Source organism: Gambusia affinis, linkage group LG09, assembly GCF_019740435.1.
Source record: "Gambusia affinis linkage group LG09, SWU_Gaff_1.0, whole genome shotgun sequence".
Classification (NCBI taxonomy): Eukaryota; Metazoa; Chordata; class Actinopteri; order Cyprinodontiformes; family Poeciliidae; genus Gambusia; species Gambusia affinis.
In genome coordinates this window covers 15,758,865-15,779,472 of record NC_057876.1, presented here as the reverse complement: position 1 = coordinate 15,779,472, position 20,608 = coordinate 15,758,865, and the positions used below count along the sequence as shown (strand labels likewise).

The window sequence follows — 20,608 nt, the reverse complement described above, 5'->3', positions numbered from 1 at the left end:
GCACTGTGAAAACCTCAGCGTAGAGCAAGAGGGAACCAGACGCTGATCCACAGTGACAATGGTGGTAGTGATGATATCCTGCACTGTGGGACATGAGTCACCAAACTCCTCTCTCACTCACTCAACACTTGCTGCTATCCACACACACACACACGCACACACACACACACACACACACACACACACACACACACACACTCACGCACACACACACACACACACGCACACGCACACACACACACACACACACACACACGGTAGGACGTCTGGAAAACCAGACAGGTAAAATCATAACAGCCCTTTAAATTGAAAAGACTTTCCAACATTTCTGTGATCCAGTGCGGCTCAGATGGTTTTACAGAGACCATAAAGTGTCTTAATCCAGTATAAAGACTGAATTACATTACTGACCAGTTAATAATAATAATAATAATAATAATAATAATAATAATAATAATAATAATAATAATAAGCATATTTTATTAAATATATGTGTTTATATGTATGTATATGCGTGTATATTAGGGCTGCAATGATTCTGCGAATGATTGGAGTACCTCGATTATTAAAATTCCTCGAGGAATAATTTATTTGCCTTCGTTAATTTATGTTTTATTATTTAGTGCACCATGCTCTGGCAGTGATATTAATTGTGTTGAGCAGCGCTCTCACTTCCACCTGAGTTGTTGATGAAAGCTAAGTGTTAGCAGCATAACATCCAACTTTCAAGTTCAGCCAATGGGGATTTTATTGATTGATAATAATGTTCATGTTTTTATCGTTTTTTTGAGGGATCTGTAAGAATGATAATGTTACTAATATCTTTAAAAGTTGCCTCTTCTGTCATGTTTCTTAATCACATAAGCCCTACATCAGTGGGTTTTATTTCGCAGATGAATTGAAATAAATACGGTTTTGACACCTTTATTGAGACATATGAGTCGAACATTTTACAGTCAGTGTCTGATGCAATTCCCCACTTTTTCTTTTAACACCACAATAGCTTAACGCATGACAAAACAGAGGCCCATTATGTAGAACATTTTATATCACCCTTAACTATCCAGTCTGTTAACATAGGATGGGATGCATTTTAATTTCTGAGTCTGCCAATATCTGCATGCCCTGTCTATTTCCCCCAAATATTGTCCTATTGATATGAAACTTATACCAGCAGCTCAGAGAAGAAGTGTCACTATGTAGAAAAGGTCATTTCACCCTTAACTCTATTTATCCATGTTAGCAGGGGTTGCATTTTTGGCAAAGCAAATTGTTAGCCTGTCGATATCTGCTTGCCCTGTCTATTTCCTCCAAATATTATCCTATTGATATGAAACTCATAGGGGATAATAATTTGCTTTGCCAAAAAATGCATCTCAGAGTTAACATGTTACATCGTTACAGGTTAATTTTATAAACTACAGAAAAGTAACTGCTAGGGATGCTCAAATATGAAAAATTGGACTGATGTTGATATCCGATAGTGACACTGCTGTTATGATAGATTTATCAATATTTTATTTTCGAATTTTTTAAATCTGATTACTCAATTAATCGTAAAAATAATCAATAGAATACTTGATTACTAAAATATTCGTTTACAGAGTTTAAAAACTTTAAATGTGGTGCAGAACACCAAACTAATTTATTTTACATAATTTCTATTATAGTAATACTTACTAAAATTAACTTTCCTATTTAATGATGTATCTGTTAGAAAAAAAATCTGTGACAGTTCTTTTCTTTTTAACATTATTTATCTTTTATGTTTTGAAAATGATTTCAGTTTTTGTTATTAAAAATGGCAAAAAGAGACAAAAGAGGGTTTATTTCTTCCTGGAAGCTTTCGGCTTTTCATAGTTGAGAGCACCTTGAGGTCAGTGCCTCCAATTCAAGGCTGCGGTGTTGTCAGAACCATCCATCCATACATGTTACGTCATAACCAAATAACTAAACGGCCCTCTGAGAAACATGATGTGAGGCATTCTGTTTGACAGCCTTAAGGTGCCAAAGTTCACTAGCTGCAAGAACAAACTGCATAAACAATGAGCAAAATGTTTCCAACTTAAAGTAGGATGTTTTTAATCCTGTAGATACAGATCCATAGAGCTGAACGGCTTAGTTTTATCTTACAATCACAGAGAAAGAACAGGAAGGGGAAAAAATGATTAGTCAGGGTAGAGATCTGTAAAAGTAAATAACCCTTTCTGTTCTTACGGAAATCCTCATTAGGCGTGCTCATGCTTGTGTATGTATGAGCAGCAACTTGTGTATGTATCACAACATCTTGTGTGTACTGCAAAGCTTTTAGATACATCCATCCATCCATGCAAACTTCATGCAGAAAAAGCTGAGGGCAAGATTCAAACCCAGGACCTTCTTATGTCAAGGCAACAGAGCAACAACTGTGGTGACAACAGCCTGCTTATATAGTCAGGCATAAACTCAGTTCTTCTTTTTGGTGCTATAAAAAGCACATTTCTTACCAACAACAAACATATTTTATAAAAGAAAACAAATCGAAACAGCTATCTAAAAAATTGCGAGCCTAATGCCAAACCTTTCTGTCACCTGAACAGAAATAATCTATATGGTCTACCGGAGCTTGATGTCCTTTATGTGCCTCATCGATCTCCAGTCAAGTGAAACCATTGACCACTGACATTGAAAAAGGACACAAGCAGCCAACATGACTGTTTTAGAAGCATATACTGTACTTTGTATGCAAGCGTTTACTCCTGATTCACACAGGCATTCACAAACAACTGTCCAAGCATGGACTCCTGGACATCAGGAACCAATGCGAAGTTCACTGTTAGATCTATTAAATGTAGTTGAAAGATCTAGAGTTACCTTTTTCTTAATTCATAACTGGATTTCAAAATATAGGTTGTTCAAATCTGTATTATAAAATCACATCTCAGTTGGGAAAAAAAAATTAAATATCTTCCATTCTACTTATCAAACTGAGTCATTCTGGCATCAGACACAGTAATTACTGAACTGGAACATTCTGTTTGCTAATCATAAAGCAGAAAAGATGCAAACATGGTGATTAGCAACATATTTTCCCCAGGCAGTATGTATAGAATTGTGGTAATTAGCCATATGATTTCTCCAGGCGTACATGGACACAATGTGAATGGTAAATACATGACTCAACAGATGCTATAAAACCTTCCTTGCATTCAACGTTATTGTGTTACTCAAAACAACTCAGCTGTCACGTCAGGACGAAATAGGCAAAAAACATTATTTCCATCTCATTCTGCTTTTAACTAAAACAAAAAGCCTTTCTTGGGTCTTTATTGGGATTGATTGTGAAGTTGTACTAAATAAGCGGAAGTAAAATTTCTTTGTCTGGGCTTTGCCTAATTAAATTTAATTGTTTACACTTTGTAAATACAATACAATGTAAAGCATGAGTGCAAAAGTCCTGTCCTACCATTCTTCAATTTTTAGATGCATTCCTTCTCCAACAAACCTGAATCAAATGAACTACTTGTTATCAGCATTCATTCTGCGCCTTGAGAAAATGTAGATATTTGATTCAGGATTGTTGGAGCAGAGATGCATCTAAATGTTGTAAGATAGCAGCTCTTGAGAACTGGACTTGGGCACCCCTGATTTAAGGCATGTTAAAAAGCTTAAGGATTATTCACAAGTACCCAGGCCTTCAGAACTTTCCAGTCACAAATTTGCATTTATGTAAACATAAATATTGTAATGCCATGGCATTAGCTGGCAACAACACTGACATCAAAAGTTCAGGCAAAGAACATCGAGAGTATGACTAAGTTATACCTTAAAGTTCTACAATGCAATTTTAAATAGACATTTGTTATCACTTTGACTGTATACAAAATGGACCAGGGTTAATTTGCAACTATTTTGCGAGAAAATGCAAGCCCTATTCCGATGTAGCACAATATTTATTGAGAGGGAAATGTAAACTTATTGTGACGGAATACAAAAGAAAAAATCTCCCAATGAAAACTGTTAGCAGAAAATGACTCGCATGTAGAAAATGTTGTTCAGTTGTGGCTACGAGCTAAGAGAGCAACTGTAAATTCGATCTACTGGAACACATCAAGAAGATGGAAAAATCCCCACTCAGGGCAGCCATTTTTAATCTTTTTTCCCTTATAACAGTTTTGTGTATAGCAAATAGTTTTGCTAAATATGAGCAAAACACTTTTTTTTGCAAATATTAGTGAGAACATAGTGTGTGTGTGTGTGTGTGTGCGTGTGTGTGTGTGTGTGTGTGTGTATGCTTTCACTAGTTCAAAGTCATCATCATACATTGTAATCACTTTAAATTCACTTCCTGAATTGATCTCCAAACTGAGCTCTATGAACATCATTAATTTCAAATTAAAACCAGATCAATGAGTAAACTGATTGTGAGTTCTCATCTGAGCAGCATAAGAACGATGAGTACATCTGTCTGTTGTTCGACACAGTCACTCTCCTTGATATTAGTTGCATTCACTGTGTAATGATGTGTGGTGTGTTATTACCTCCCATAATTGCATTATAGATCAGTTGTATACAAGGAGCAGGTAATTAATTTGTTGCATGCAAACAGCTACTTCCACATTTCTGTTTATGTTTATAATCAGATTTTAAGTATGAGAAGAGTTTACAGTGAGCTTTCGTCAACAGCCCATGTAAATGCTCAAAACAAAAGAGCATTAATTTCTACTAATGGGAAGCTTCGACCTCGCTAGCTTGACTGTAAACTGAATGTCTGCCTGTAACCTCAGTTCCAAGCAGCCATTTGGGCCAAGAGTTTTAGCCAAAACCAGAACCAGAACCTTCAGAGACAAACTGAAACTGTGCCTGTGGGATGAGTTTATATTTTCCAAATGTGAAACGAAAAATGTCTGACAGATCCAAGACTGACTGAACAAAAAGAACTACTTATCTGGACTGACTAACACATAAGCATTTTGGAGGTGACAGTTAAGGGGTTAAATCAATCAATAGTTTTAAAGGCGAGTAACGATGACAGTAAGCTGCTTACAGGCGTTACATAAACACATGGCAACCAGTTTTCCCTAGTCAACATTATGATTATCACCATTCAAATCTAGACAAAAAGCACCAGGGACGTTATACTTGAGACATCTTTAAATACTTATAGAATATAAAAATGTTACTTAATTAAACTCGCTGCAATGATTATGAGCAGCATAAAAAGAAGATCTGCTTCCATTTACTGAGAAGGACAAATAGCACCTGAACATTTCCTGAAGTTTGATTTGCACTTTTCACATATCTAAGAAGTTAGCAGAGTAACAACACAACAGAAGCCATCTGTGAAACAAGAAAGGTTGACCACAAGAGGAGAGCAACAGTAAAACGCTGACACTTTTAGGGTCAGTTAGATGAAATTATTTATAAAGGTCAGAAACAATAAAATATGGTGGAGAACGCGGATTGAATAGAGTGAATTATAGTGAGAGGGTGATTCATGAAAGAGAGAAGTAGAGAGACAAAAATAGATTGTGATGAAAAGAGAGGATGGGCCGAGTGGGAAAGTGAAGGCTCATGGTGAAAGGCAGGGATGGGGACAAGAGAGGGGTGTAAGCAGAGAGATTATGTAGGTAATCCTCATAGGTCTAAAAGCTTTGCTTTTAAATGTGGGTTAATACTCCCCAACCTTTGTGTTTTTCCATGCGATGTGCATGAAGAGGTGTGTTTTATTGGTAGTAGAAGGAACTCTATAACAATGAACATCTGGGTTTCACACATCTCATAATTTCAATGAGCTTTGCACTGTACTTCAAGATTGCACCTGAGCTGTTTTGCCAACCAGAGGGTGATGAAAAGTGGAGTAAGTGCTCCTGACATCACACTTCATTGGCCTTTTCTAATTCATTGCCAAACAAACGTAATAGTAAATCACATTGCTGTACACTAAAATAAATACATCTTGAATATAAAGGTTGACAGTTTATTTGCTGTAAAGTACTATCAAAATGCATCATTTGGAGTATTTTGTTTGGCATAAGCAAAAAAAGAGAAAATATGTACATGGGTCAAGAAAGGGTGGTCCTGACCTGTTGTAAAGAAGAATGTCAGGAGTCCAGATCTGGTCAGAAGGGAATCGCAGGTTCTGGACACCAGGGTAATTCTCTGGATTCCAGCTTAAGTAGACGTCTGTCCAGTACTGAGAAAAACAGAACAACTTTCACCAGAGGCAGAGAGGAAACAATATTGTTAAACGTTTTTAAAGAATGAAAACATATTTGAATGAACACAGTTAGATTTCACTAACACAATCTTCATGATGTGACACTCTTCATACTAGCAGCATTATCACACAAAGCTCTTCAAAATTATTGTGTCATAAAATGTAATTGAAGCACATCCAGATGTTGATAATGTGTCCCTAAGAAACTTTGACTCACCAGCTGCAGCCACGCATTGGTCATTAGCACTTGGTTTTTCTCATCCTGGAGATGGGAATAAAAGCCAAAACCAAAAAAGAAAAGAAAAAAAAATAGATGATGTGGTGTACAGCAAAACAAAATGCCGTCAGTAAGTCAACACATAGTTTCTTCAGTTCTCTCAAAGACAAACTGTTAACATGGCTGCTCTGTTTCTGGGCATTGCAATGAGCATTGCTGATCCCAAAGGATCTAAGCAGTAATGATGAACTGGAGCTGTTCTCTCCACAGTAGCTAAATAATAGAAAAGCAATATTCCAAGGATAACAGATGAAAAGCACAATGCTTATGTCACTATAGAGTTAAAAATATGTATCCATCCCTTTGGCACATAAAAGCTTTACATTTTCACTTTTTTCAGCATTTTTGCAGCATACAACATCAATCCTAGGAATGCAAAGTTTTCCAGATTGTTGTGTGTTTAGTAGTCGTTGCCTTAGTGGATAGTTTAGTCCAGGCTATGAACTAAGTTAATAATTTACACATGCCAGATCTATCTCTCATATCTTTACTTTTCATATATCCAGAAAACTGATCTGAGGTGAGGGAAGGATGGATGATAATAAATTCTTGAGCAAAACTTGTTTCAGTCCATCAGAGATTTGAGACGGAGATCTTAACAGAACAATGATCCGAAGCATTCTGCTAAAGCAACATTCGAGTGGTTCAAGGGGAAACATGTATTGGAATGGCCTAGTCAAAGCCCAGACCTCAAACTAGAATGTGTGGTCAAACTGAAAGACTGCTGTTCACTGGCGAAAACCACGTAACTTGAAGGAGTTGGAGCAGGTTTATCTGGAGGAATGGGCAAAAATCTCAGTGGCCACATAAGGGGAACTCACAGACAAGGCAGCTTGTAGCTGTAATTGCAGCAAAACGTGGCTTTACAAAGTACTGGATTTAGGGGAGTGGATAGGAATATAGAGTGAAGCTTTCTGTTACTTCGGTTTACTTGTTGTTTGTTTCTGACTAAAAAGAAAATTAAATATTCAAAGTTGTTGACATGTTCTGTCGGTGAATTTATACAAACCCTAAAATGAACTCTTTTAGTTCTAGGGTGTTAAAAAATGCCAACAAGGTGAATATTTTCACTAGGCACAAGGCATATGTGTGATTGTGTCTTTGTTGTTTTTCTTCTGACAATAATAAAAATATTCATTTCCTAAAAATGTTCACTTTTATTCACATTACAAAGCTGATCCCTACTCTAAACTGGCCAAACATCGTTTCATACACACACACACAATCAGTTTTCCTCACCACGTCTATAATCTGTAGCAGCGTGAGGCCGAGCTCCACCAGGATAGGAGCTGAATCATTAACAACGGGTCTCTCTAATCGATTGTAGTTCGCCAGCAGCTCCTTGTACAGCTTCCTCTGGTGTTCCCCCTGCAAGGAGCCTGTGGAAATAAATGGAAAAAAAAAGTGTGGTTTGAATTTTTGCATCCATTGCATTTTCAAAACAAACTAATCTATTCCAATAGAGCAACAAACGGCGCCATGACCAATGACTCTTTGGTTATGGACATTACTTAATTAACGAATTCCTAAACTGATAACCAATACCCAGATCAACAATGGTTTAGACTATGATTGTTTTTCTAAACTTTTCAGTGTTTTGGCTTGAATTCTGTCTCTGTTTTCCTTAAAAAGCTCTGCTGCTTAATTCTAATCCAGAAAAGTGCTTTAATGGTTCTTTAACCTTTTATCCTTTGCTGTCATCTGCCTCCAGATGGATTATAAATTACTTGATGAATTTTCGAACAAGCTGCCACTTACTCTACCTCATCACTTATCCTATAAAGACTGTGCCAGGATGGGTTTTGATGTTCTACTCCTGAACATTCAAGCTTGGTTTACAGGGATGAGGTCTGTATCTGTTGAGGCAGAAGTTTTGTTGAATAATGAATAAATAAACACTTGCTGACATTTGCACTAATATCTGCTGACTGTAGCACCTACATGTGCACACAGAGTGGCAGAACTAAGAGTTAATATAATCGTACAATCTGTGGTGATCAGGATGATGTGTTTGTTGGCATGCCTCTCATCACCCCAAAACATCCTTTTTTGCATAACTTTCCATATGTATTTAGCACCATGACAGACACACACAAACTGTTTTCTGTTATACAGTGCAGTATGTGTCTGCACTCTTACTTAATTCAAGGCTCCCAGGCAGTACTGGAAAAGTTTTTAATTTGTTTTTATTGTTTTCCAGTAACCAACGCTGCATTTGATATTGCTTATATGTGTGAAAATGTGGTCTAATAAAACAACACATCACGAAGCATTTGCTAAGATAGAGCGAGTTAATTTGTATTTTATCGTCATCACAGAGAACAGAACACCTGGTGACATCTATGAGAGTACAGAACCCCTTTTTCAAATGGGTGGTAACATGAATAAATCTGCAGTGTGTAACTTTTACGAACAATAGGTTTTTTCACACATTTGTTCAAACTATCACAATGTCATGACACTGTAGCATGAGACAGATAATCTGTGAAAAAGAATTGAGCTGCCCTGTGGTCCTACTGTCATCTGCAGAGAGACGCTGCTGCTGGATAGAAACAGCCAATCAGAGCCAAGAGGTGGGCCTTAGCGCTGCCAATCAGCTCAAGTATGCAAGATTTTTGGATTTATTTCATGGGCACACTATGTTCATCTACTTATTTAAAAAAAATAAAGATGAATCAACATGAGTTTATTATTAATAAATATGCTAAATTTAGCCTTAGAAATTACCTGTCATCTGGAGTCCCTGGTAGGTTTATGAGATAGCACAGGATTAAAATATTAAATCACATTATTGTTAATAATACAAAATAGTACCAATTGGATGCAGTGCTTCAGAAAAATAGTCAACAATTTCCATAAACACATTCACAACCTTGTAGAAAGCAAAGGACAAAATCTGAGATAAGAAAACACATAGATGTTTCAAATCTTCAAATATATTAAACAATATCTGACTCATTGTTCTAAACGGCATCTGAATGAAATGTTTTGAGTTTGGGAAAACATCATAATCACAATTATTTCTGGCATTTTTGAATTCACAAAGCTTTACCACAATAACTAATTTAATTTGAAAAAATACTCCATTTAATTTGACTAAATCATAAAAACCAGGGACACCTGTTACCCAGCATGAGGTAAAAAAGTTCACTAGTAATTATTATTAGTTGACTATTCTGTTTCTGTTAGCTGTTCCTTAAACTGAATTCTGAATCTGAATAATATTATGTAGTCATAATTTCTACAACAAGAGGTTGGGTGTAATGCAGTGGGGGGGTTTTTCTCCAAAGAATAAGAAGCTTGTGATTCAGGAAATAGTTCTACCTGTGGCCCTGCTACTAAAGGGCCACTGGTCTTTGAATTCAGTCTTATGGAAGAAAATAGTCTTGCATAGCTTTGGCATTCCTGTGCATTTTAATACCGCTTAAAAAACATTTAGGTGTATAATGTGTAACTGATAGGCAGACAACATCGGCTCTTGATATTAAAATTACAGTGCTTCCTGCATACACACATCCAGCGAGTATTCTATTGATAAATGGTGGGTGGGAGGAACCAGCCAATCAAAAGTAAACAGGATATTATAGACAGACAAGAACTATGAATGGGAAATATGGGCAAAGAAATGAAAACATAGCAGTGAAGCTGTGGAGAAAAATGTGAAGAGACATGTGCCTTTGGCCTGCGTGGTGCTGATTGGTCCATTAAGACCATAACAAGGAGAGTTATAGCAGAATAGAGCCTAAGGTCAGAGACAGAGGAGCTATGAAAGGCTGCTGAGCACAACACAACCTCTCTGAAAGCTCTTCTGAAGCCACTAGGAGTTCTGTGAAAGATGGATTAAGACAATTCACAGAGTAATGCAGAAAGATATTTTTGCAGCATTTTCCTTGGTCTGCCAGTAAACATGGTTGGGTTTTCACTAATGGACAAGTCCTTAAGGCATTTTCTCATTTTAATTCTGGAAAGACAAAACACAATTACAAGCTCTCAGCAGAAGGAACAGTCCTAAATTTGCCTATAAACACAAAATAAGATGTTCAAAGACACATGTACACAAATTCTATTGTCGCCTCATCAACAGTTGCCATCCTGCCAACATCCCCCTGCGTCTCTGTTGTGTTTTATTACTGTGATATGTGGACTGGGGGCCAGGAGAAAAGAAAAAGCTAAGCTAATAAAGTCAGTGGAGAAGAATTGAAAACTCAGTCTCTGGAGCTGCTTGTATAATAAAACTGTGTTCAATGGGAATTAAATAATTGGATAAAATCAACCAGGAGAGCAACTTTAATTCAAAAACAAAACATGTGCACCAGAAACTCAGGATGAAGGAAAAGATCTTAGAGTATTATTTTTAATCAACCCACTAGTGAAGCAAATATAAGAAATTGGCAAAATCACACAGAAATCCATGAAGAAATAATCAGCCACCGTACTTAATGGAGACAGAAAGACTGAAACGTTTCTTGTTCTGAGAATTTTTTCTGCATTTTCTGTTTAATTGTATCTAACATAAAACATGAACACAATCTCACATGTGTGTGTTTACCAAACCAATTGAGCCTAGTAAAAAGCAACAAGCTAAATTCAATAAAGATATAATTTTAATTTTTTTTCCCACCAGGGGATCCTTTTTGTGGGTTCTAGTGTCCCTTTTATCATAGTAGGCTGACAGGAAGGGGGAAGACATGCGGCAAATGGGAATCGAACCCGTGACGGCCGCGTCGAGGACTGAGGGCCTCCAAACGTGGGGCGTGCTAACCTCTACGCCACCGGAGCACGCCCCATAAAGATATCATTTTAACTACAAGGATTAACAGAGAAACATAATAGATCCAATCCATGACAAAATCTGGTGCGTACTTTACCACTGATTTAAAATTATTCAGAAAACATGTTAAGATTCTTAATATATTAAGGTCATCTCAGGAAAAAAACGTTCCCACACATTGAGCATAAATCCATGACAAACTACAGCAGAGCTGCTCAGGCACACGTTGTAAATGTGCAGAAATGAGCTCTAGTACTTTTATCTAAATTAAATCTGTCTATTTTAATGAAAAATCTACTTGAAAAAGTCTTGAAAAAATGTTTCTTTAATGAAATATTAACATTGCAGAACTTTATTTTTTGCTTAATTGATCCATCACTGAAACATCTGGGTCAGACAAGTAATTTTAAACAGTTTAGTTTGCTCTTTGCTCAGCTAAATGGAAAATTTCAATAGTGGCTGTTGATATCAATATAGCCGTGAGAAGCCAAAGCTGTAACCAAGATTATAATTCAATTAACAGTGCAGTCCAGTGTTGAGGGCAAAGTAAAAGACAAGACTTATCAGAGTACGTCTGTGTTTCTCCAGAGAAAACTAACAGAAACAAGTAATTCAGCTTCTCTGGTCAAGTTTTTCTTAACAACTGAGGCTCCAAAAAGACCAAACAAGGGAATTGATCGCCATACATTTTTAATGAAAACTAGACAATGTTTCGCATGATCACTATATCATCTTTTATTGTGATAGCACTCAAGCTTAAATAACAAAGTGCAACATGTGGAGACACATTCTTTCCAAGGTTTGTATTCTAATGCTCCTCTATGCTCCTCTCTTTTCATCTACAATTTTCTAAAACAAGTTTTACGGATAAAAATAAACAGCATAGTAGAGCACAGAAATAATTTATCTTTTAAAGACAATACACATTGTCTGTAAAAAAAGGGGGAGAAAATCTGGAAAATGTTTTGACTGACAGCCAAACAACAATTCCCTTCCTTTTTAGTTGTTATTGAAATATTTTAATTAGTTGATAAAGTCACTTTGCTTAAATCTTCAGTGTAACTTTATCCCTGACCTGTTTTTATAATGCTGTTTGTTCTCTGTTGTTCTCTAATAAACCTGTATTTATAATTAGGTTAATATCAGGTGTACTCAGTGACTAATTAGGAGACCTAAAAAGGACATTGGTTAGAATAAAGTCTTCCGAATTCATATGCACAGAAAACTTTTTAGATTTTTATTTGTGAAAAATTTCAAAATCTGTGCATCCTTTTGCTTTCACTTCACAATTATGGGCACCATTAGAATGAGTAAGAAGGACTGACAGCTGTGCTCAAAGTGAGATGCAGATGGCAGCAGAAACCTTTGAAGAAAAAAGGCATTAAATCCACATCATAAAACTTTGATCTATTATCATCTGAAGTAAGAATAAGCACATCAAGATGGATGGATGGATGAATAGAAAAAAATCTTTACCTGATTCAAAAGCTCTTGTTTATATGATTAAACAAAACATTTACTAAGGGATACGAATAATCTTTAGAATCTTTAAAACCAATTGTGGGTTGTCCCCATCATTTCTCTGTTCTATTTCTGTCAAGCTTCCCATCTCTCACCATCAGCCTTTTATATCATCTTCATCGCCACCAACCCTCATTTGCCATGAACAGTAAATCCCTCTTTCTTTTTATTTATTTTCACAGCATCCCTCCCTCTATCTCAGTGTTTCTTATTGTCCTTGCGCAGACTTTTATGTCAGCTCTTCAAACTTTTGCCCTTATTTGCAGTTGATGGGAGCATTCTACTGATGATTTACGGTATGGGGGCAAAATAATTACCAAAAATATCACAGCTAAAGCTGAAAAAGTAAAAAGGTATAAGACAATCAAAAAATGGTCTTATGTTATTTGAAAGCCAAAACTACGTTCTTTTAGGGGGGCATCTGCGTACGCACTGACTTCTTTCAGTCACACTCTCACAAGAAAACAGATACTGAGAAATCCAGCTTGGTGATTTGGGCCAATTTGAATATTCTTTACTGGGTCAGTGCATTCAGATGAGGCTTCTAAACATGCTCATCAGGCAGCCTGGGGGACTTTTTTCCTCTCTTTTTCTCTCACACCACATCATAGATAAACACCCAAACAAAAAAAAACAAAAAACAGGAATGCTATTTTAGGGAGAGCACTAAATGACCATCAGGGTGTTTTTGTGAACCCAGAAGCACCCAGCTGTACCCATCCAGTCAGAGCAGCTTACCTACACAATTACGGGATGTTCTTTTCTTTCTTTCAGTGCAGGTGTTGTGGTACATTCGTTGAAGCTAAGTAATCCAAACATTATATAAACCTATATAAACCAATATTTTCCTTATGCTTTGGGTAAATTAAAAGATTGCCACCAGATTTCTAATGCGGATAAATGCTTAAAAAGCTGCCGAGCAGAAATAGCGGGCTTGTTTTGATTACATAACATTAATATTTTCCATTCCTATTTGAGATATTCAGCAACTGCTAATCCATGTTTAACGAAACCATTAATGATATAGAGATTACATCTTTTTAAGATCTTCTAAGTAGGTTGACTGGTTCTCATGCAAAACACAGTGATTGCTGCCTCTCTGGGCTTGATATTTTCTTTAAAATTCACAATCAACAGTTGTTATTCAGTAACTCTTTAGTTAAACAATGTGACTTGGATTTTTAGGTGCATATGCATTGGTGTTTACTTGATAACATCAGCATCTGCTGCACAATGCAGATAATAGCTCTTATAAAGCTGACAAAGAGGTTCAACAGGCTCTGAAATATGTTACATTTCATTTAGTTATTGCAGGATACAAGTGGTGAAGAATGAATGGCTAAAAATATGGATATCTATGGTTTTGATTCCTATGGAAACCATATCAGTCTATATGCCACATGAAATTATGTCCAGGATTTACATGCATGCACCTCCTTTTCACACTACTGGGGTTAAGAAAATTAAACAGATGTCTTATTGTACTTTGAGTCAAATATCCATGCTGAACACATGATAAAACTTATGAAGCCTCCCATAACTCTCCAGATGGCCACATCTACAAGATCAGACTGATTTTTCTTTATACAGTTTAATTATCCTATTATAACATTATAGTGTTCAAAAACATTTTTTTTCCTCGTGATAAATAAAAAGAAAAGCAGGAATGACTACATTGTTCACTATCAAAACTAAAACTACATTTCCCGTGTTTATTCAATATCTTTTGCTTAGGCGATCCACCACTGATTACATCTGTTTAAAAAAATATATATAATAATTAGTGCCATGGCAACAAGACATACAGCAACAGCAGTAACATGATTTTTTGTCATTTAGTGCTCTGATGCATGTTTTCAAACCTGAAAGAAGCTTTTAGCTTTGCAATATTTGAGCAATGAACCAATTTGTATCCATTTGGGGGATGTTACCACCACTGGACAACAAGAGACCTAAAGTAATTTTGTATGCCCTATGCATTGTTTACTGTAAGCAAAGTGATTGACTCCATTAAATCATATCTACCATCAGAAGAATGGTAGATATAACAGTTACTTTGATTTTCTTCAGGTCTCAAGCATTTTAATTGTCTCCATAGTTCAATGAAGGAAATGGAAGTAGGAAGGGATGAAACAGCAACCTAAGATGGAAAGTAATCATGAATAATAATGATAATCTTTAGGACGTAACGTTTTTCTTAGCTACTTTGGTTTTGCATATTCAGTTTTTTCTTACTTTTGCTTTCTAATGTGTTTAGTCTAATTGTAATAAATTCACCTAAATTCAAAGAAATAAATATAAACAAAATACAGATGAAATGAGTAAGGGCTTTGGAAAATTGGAGCACTGAATTGCTTTCAAGGAAACACATTTGCATTCTCATTCAGCTCAAGATCTAATGGCTTTCAGAAGTTTTCCTCTTTAGGTATGACCTCGGAAAACAACATTGGAGACCAGAGAAGAATTTCACATCTTAAAAGTCGTTTGATGAATATCAGGAATAAATGCAAAAGTCAAATCTTTTATGCAGTTTGGAACATGTAAGTATTCTGATCTCCAAACAATCTGAAACAGAGCAGTTATTGAGGAGCGACCCCGATTCAGCATAAAAAGTCAACTCTGACAGACGTTCCTCCCTGATGCTGATGCTCCAACAAATGCCATACGACAAGTTGTAGCAAATATAAAAGTGGTATTAACGAAAACAGGGAAGAGTAGGTAACATGCAAACTGCAGATAGTAATCTAAAATGATAAATGCACGTTGTCACCAACCAACATGTCTAACACATGTGTAATACCACATTATGATCATAAGATGAAGTCCAGGCTTTAAGATATTTGTAATTTTAAGTTGTTAAATAACCAATCAAGATCCAGTCAGTGTATTAAAACGAATAAAAGATTGTGCTTTTGTTTTTTCTAAAGATTTTCGAAATATGTTATTTTTGAGATAATTACAAAGATATCGCTGAAACTTTGCACCAAAGGTGTTTTTCAACCTCCAACCTAGACTTTGTCATTCATATATACTTTACAGGTAATGATATTCTTATTGACTTTGTTGGCTACAACTTTATAGACACAACTCCAGCTCTGCACTATCCTCTGGCTGGATCAGTGAAGTACTGGGCAGTGCTGAGTGTCTTTCACATATTTCTCATCTGTGATACTGGCATGCAAATCTTGAATACACAACTCAAAGTTTAAAATGAAAGACTGAGCCAGTGAACACACAGTAGAAAGGGACTTATTACATCCAACCTAATAGACATTTAAAGATGAATATTTGGATAAAAGCTAATAAATGTGAGTTTAATTCGCAACTTTACAAAAAAAGGGCAACGCTTTGGCAGGATTAAAGAAATGAAACTAAATATGTGATTCTTTACTCTTTTCTATCTGTGTTTCAGATTGTAAAGCACCTTAAATATTGCTAACAGAAGTTTTAGCATTGAAATGTCAATGGGAAACAAATAAAATTTGTGGATGTGTGTAACTTTACAGTTTTTATAACAGGAAACAAGTGTCCTACAAAAAGCAAAGAATCAAAGGAAAAGAAAAGTGTTTCCTTTTCATTTTAGCAGTCTAGTTATCTGTTGTTGACAGATTAAAGTCTACAATAATTTAGAGGCCATGTTCAAGCACCTCATTATTTCAGTCATAATCATTTGGAAGAGGAATGAGTTTGTTGGGGGGAAAACAGCAGGGAGGCATACAGATGTTCAGACGGTAACCCAGTTGGTTCGCCCATTACCCAAACTGTTTTAAAAATACAGCAAGAGTCACGGAGAGAAGAGCAGCCTTAAAGTTCTGGATGACTGAAGCTGAGTTGAATGGACAAACTGAGTGGAACCACACAATCATAGTAGTGATGATTCAAAATTTGGCTTTTTCATCAAACGTGATTTGAAATCTGGAATGTTTGGCATAGATTTTGTTAACCTTGTGCACTTTAAAAAGCAAAATATTAGAGATGCACCAATCAGTCAGGAGACACAGTAAATTCCCTGTTCATAAGCTATGATCAGTTATTGACAATCCATTGATTCTTACTACCATTTTTCTGAACACATCAACCTTTTTTATGTTTCATAGCTCTTTGAAAACAAATCAGAATCAGTCAGACCTCAGAAATCAGCATCAACTAGGAAAAAGCTTGATTGAGGCATCTAAAAGGTGTAATAACTACACTAAAGTTTAACATACTTTAGCATATTTGCTGTCAGACTAATAGTTAGTGTATTTCTAATATGTTTGAAGATCAATATATGTAAAAGTTTTGATCAAAATCTTTCTTTTGGTAAATATGAGATCGGGGTTAGTTTTTGGTCATCAATGGTTTCTGCATTGATGTTTCCCAATGGATGCTATTTTTGTCCATTCTCTTTCTTATTACTGAGTCATGAATAATGACCTTAACTCAGGAAGGCCTGTGAAGCTTAAGATGTTGTTATGGGTTCTTTTTGTGACCTTCTGTATGATTAGAGTAATTTTGGTAATTTGGCCATTCCAGGGAAGATTTACCACTGTTTCATGTTCTCTCCTTTTCTGAATACTGCCTCTCATTGTGGTTTGCGTTAGTCATAAAATAAAATAAAAAAAAGAAAATGTTTTTGCAACCCTTTCCAAATGGATCATTTTCAGTCTTGGACTTTATTTCTTACTATTTCTTTAATTTCTTAAGATTGGTGCATAATGTGAACCTTTTTTAGATCTTTTACTCTACTTGATGTTATTAGACAGGTTCTATTTAAGCATTTGTTGCTTCAGATATCTGGCATTAAAGTGTGGAGTTATCAAATTCCCCAAAAATATAGCTAATGACAGCTGATTCATAACTTAACATAATTTAACATATTACTTATTCACTTAGAACAGGATTAGATTGGATAGCATTTTTTTATTTACTTATCTGACAACCAAGCATGCTTTTGGTTCTTATAGCTTAGTCAGTTTTGTAAAAACGAACACAAAACCCCAAATTTACAATATTTGTGAAACTTTAATATCTATTAATATATTCAATTGGAAGTTGCCTCCAGGTGTGCAACATAAATATGATGGGAAGGCCTGTTGTTATGGGTTTAAATGTAATCTGTATCTATTTTTTTTGTGCACTCCCTTCCCTCCATCTTCCTTCCCACAGATTGGCCCCTGGCTGGGTGTAACAAGGTGAGATATGAGCATTGGAAGGTGTGAGGACCAGTCAATATATAATTTTGTGGGTGGCAACGCACACTCGCACATTGAGTTTGAAGGTAGAAATTTAATAAACTTCTCCACTACAAAGTGGGAAGAAAACAGCCCAGATGTTGTGGCTGCTGCTGCTGCTGCTGATGATGGAATGGAGCTTCGTAGAGAATTACAAACCCATGCATGCACATCAATTTACACATGAATTAACCAAAGCCAAATGTGCAGAAGGTACATGTATGTAAGCAGACGTGTGCACAGGGTTTGAAAATAACTACTTGTGATAATTATTTGCCCTTGTATAAATTAGTTAAGACCAAACTGATTCAAACTGTCCATGTAGAAATTCAGAAAGCATGCAGTAGTAAACTAAATCATATTTTTTTCAGTTAATTTTGATAACTCCTTAGTGAACGCATCACAACATGAAAAGAAACTGCTAAAATATCAAATTCAAGTCAAACTTGTAGCTTCCCACAGGGATCATTCAAATGAATAAAATATTATCTTGGCTTTGAATTAAAACTCATGCAACGCTATTTAACCTAAAATAATCCAAAGTGACAATAATTCAAACCTACCTTTAAAAAGCATGGCAGTACAAATATAAAATCCAACCGAACAGGGACCCCAAAACTTGTGGCACCGCATTCTGACGCTGTTCACTGAACTCCGCTGCCCAGCCGTGGGCTCTCCGTGTCGGATCCTTGAGGATGGCGCTGCGGCTCTCCAGTGGAATGAACGAGAGGCAGGAAAGAGACAAAGAGCAGGAGGAGGAGGGAAGAGAGTGTGAGGAGGGGGGAAAGGGCTGACAGACGGCAGAGTGGAGTTCAGAATGGCGCCGTCACGCAGCACCAGGTACAGATTCACTCACACACACAAGCTGGTTAGCAGTCTGTCTCTTTGCAATTGTGCTTTTGTGAAAAACACGCAAAGCAGATGAAGAGAGACAAATAGATTTACGTTACTATTAGTGATTGCACTCACTTTTTTATTTTTTTTTACAGAGAAACAAATATTTGAAGCTTTGCTTTGATTATTATTATTATTATTATTATTATTATTATTATTATTATTATTATTATTATTATTATTATTATTATTATTATTATTTTGTAATTTCGGTTTACAATTTAAAACGGTACAGTCTCATAAAAACATTAAAATAGATTTCTAAAATGAATTCCTTAAAAAGATGTCTGTTTCTGTTGTGTTGTGTCTAAAGATATTAGTGGAAAGTTGAGTGGAGGGAAAATAAAGTGTGGTTGAGGACTGCAAAGCAAAACCCATTCAAGCGTCTGTTTACATACGCTCTCAGTGAGAGCGTATGTAATCAGAACTGTGACTATAATAATAATAATAATAATAATAATAATAATAATAATAATAATAATAATAATAATAATAATAATAAAAATAATGGAGGAAGTGGGTTGCGTAAGAGAAAAATTCAAATGATTGACTTTTTTTCACCTGAAAGGGGATCTCCATCAAGAGATGGAGATCCCCTTTCATATTGAAGTAAGTTTTATGATAGGCTACTTTTGGAAATCTAGGTCCCAGAAGCTGGAGAAAAAGCAGAAAGGAACAGAATCTAAGTTATTTTTTAAATTAAAATTTTAAATCCATTTTTTGAGCTACTTAGGATCCTGACTGCCTAAAAACTTTAACTTAAATTGCTCCACATCTGCCAAACCATTTATTCTTTAATGGGGTAATTCTCTGTATTTCCTTTGCGCCACAGATAATTTAAACTCTAAAAGATTAAGACATTTTACAGTTTTCTTTTGATTTTACACAATTATTGCACTGCGTCAGACTGGCGACCTGTCCAGGGTGAACCCAGCCTCTCACCTGGAACGTTAGCTGGAGAAAGACACCAGCACCTCTCGACCCAACTAGAGACAAGGGTGTTAGAAAATGGATGGATGGATGGATGAATGGATGGATGGATGGACATAGAGACATATAAATTACTTTAATGGCCTTAAACATGTGGATTGTAGTTCCAGCTGAAGAGAGCCCCCCAATGTTTCCTTTCAGTTTCTTCTAAAAGTCTATATTATCAAAGTAAGAAAGGAGCTCCCTAGAAACAAGTATACAACCTCATACTCACAGAATATTTAGATGTGCAACAGGATAAATTATTCACCTGCAGAACATCGGAAAATCTTTTTAAGGTCAGGAAGACAATGACAACTTATAGAGAAGTCTGAGCAAAGACTGGAACCTGTCACATTCTGTCTGGAGCACAATGACACTCCAACAAAAAGAGTCTAGTGTTTTATCTGCACATTAAATTTAATGAAGGAACGGTAAAAATCCTTGTTTCTCATAAAATAGTAGCTATAAAATGTCAAATATTAGTCAAAGTTATTCTCAGTGCACGATGGAACTCTGCATGCAATAGCTGCAGCTTTTCACTGAGATTGTTTATGGTGTTCATGGACAGGATCTTAAGAAGAAGTAAAGTAGAGGATGGTCCTTTTGGGAAACTCATAGTTTTTATAGATGATGTGGTTTTGTTGGTGTATTAAAAATATGAAATTCAGCTCGCATTGGAGAAGTCAGCAACTGAGGCGCCCTTGGTTGAGAATCAGTTCATATAAGGTTGAGTTTATGTTTCTCAAGTAACAAAATTAGGG

At 35.9% G+C, this 20,608-nt stretch overlaps 1 protein-coding gene across 1 annotated transcript in view; it reads right to left on the bottom strand.

Annotated features, from left to right (window-relative positions):
• LOC122836693 (neuronal acetylcholine receptor subunit alpha-7-like) overlaps nt 1–18,677 on the bottom strand; it is a 33,751-nt gene extending 15,074 nt beyond the window's left edge. The window contains exons 1-4 of the mRNA XM_044126453.1: nt 18,545–18,677; nt 7,716–7,855; nt 6,417–6,461; nt 6,066–6,175 (exon numbers count right to left, since the gene is read on the bottom strand). Coding sequence (XP_043982388.1) covers nt 6,066–6,175; nt 6,417–6,461; nt 7,716–7,855; nt 18,545–18,614 — 365 coding nt within the window. The 5' untranslated portion in view covers nt 18,615–18,677. The remainder of the gene's footprint in view (nt 1–6,065; nt 6,176–6,416; nt 6,462–7,715; nt 7,856–18,544) is intronic.
• Between the last annotated feature and the right edge of the window lie 1,931 nt (nt 18,678–20,608).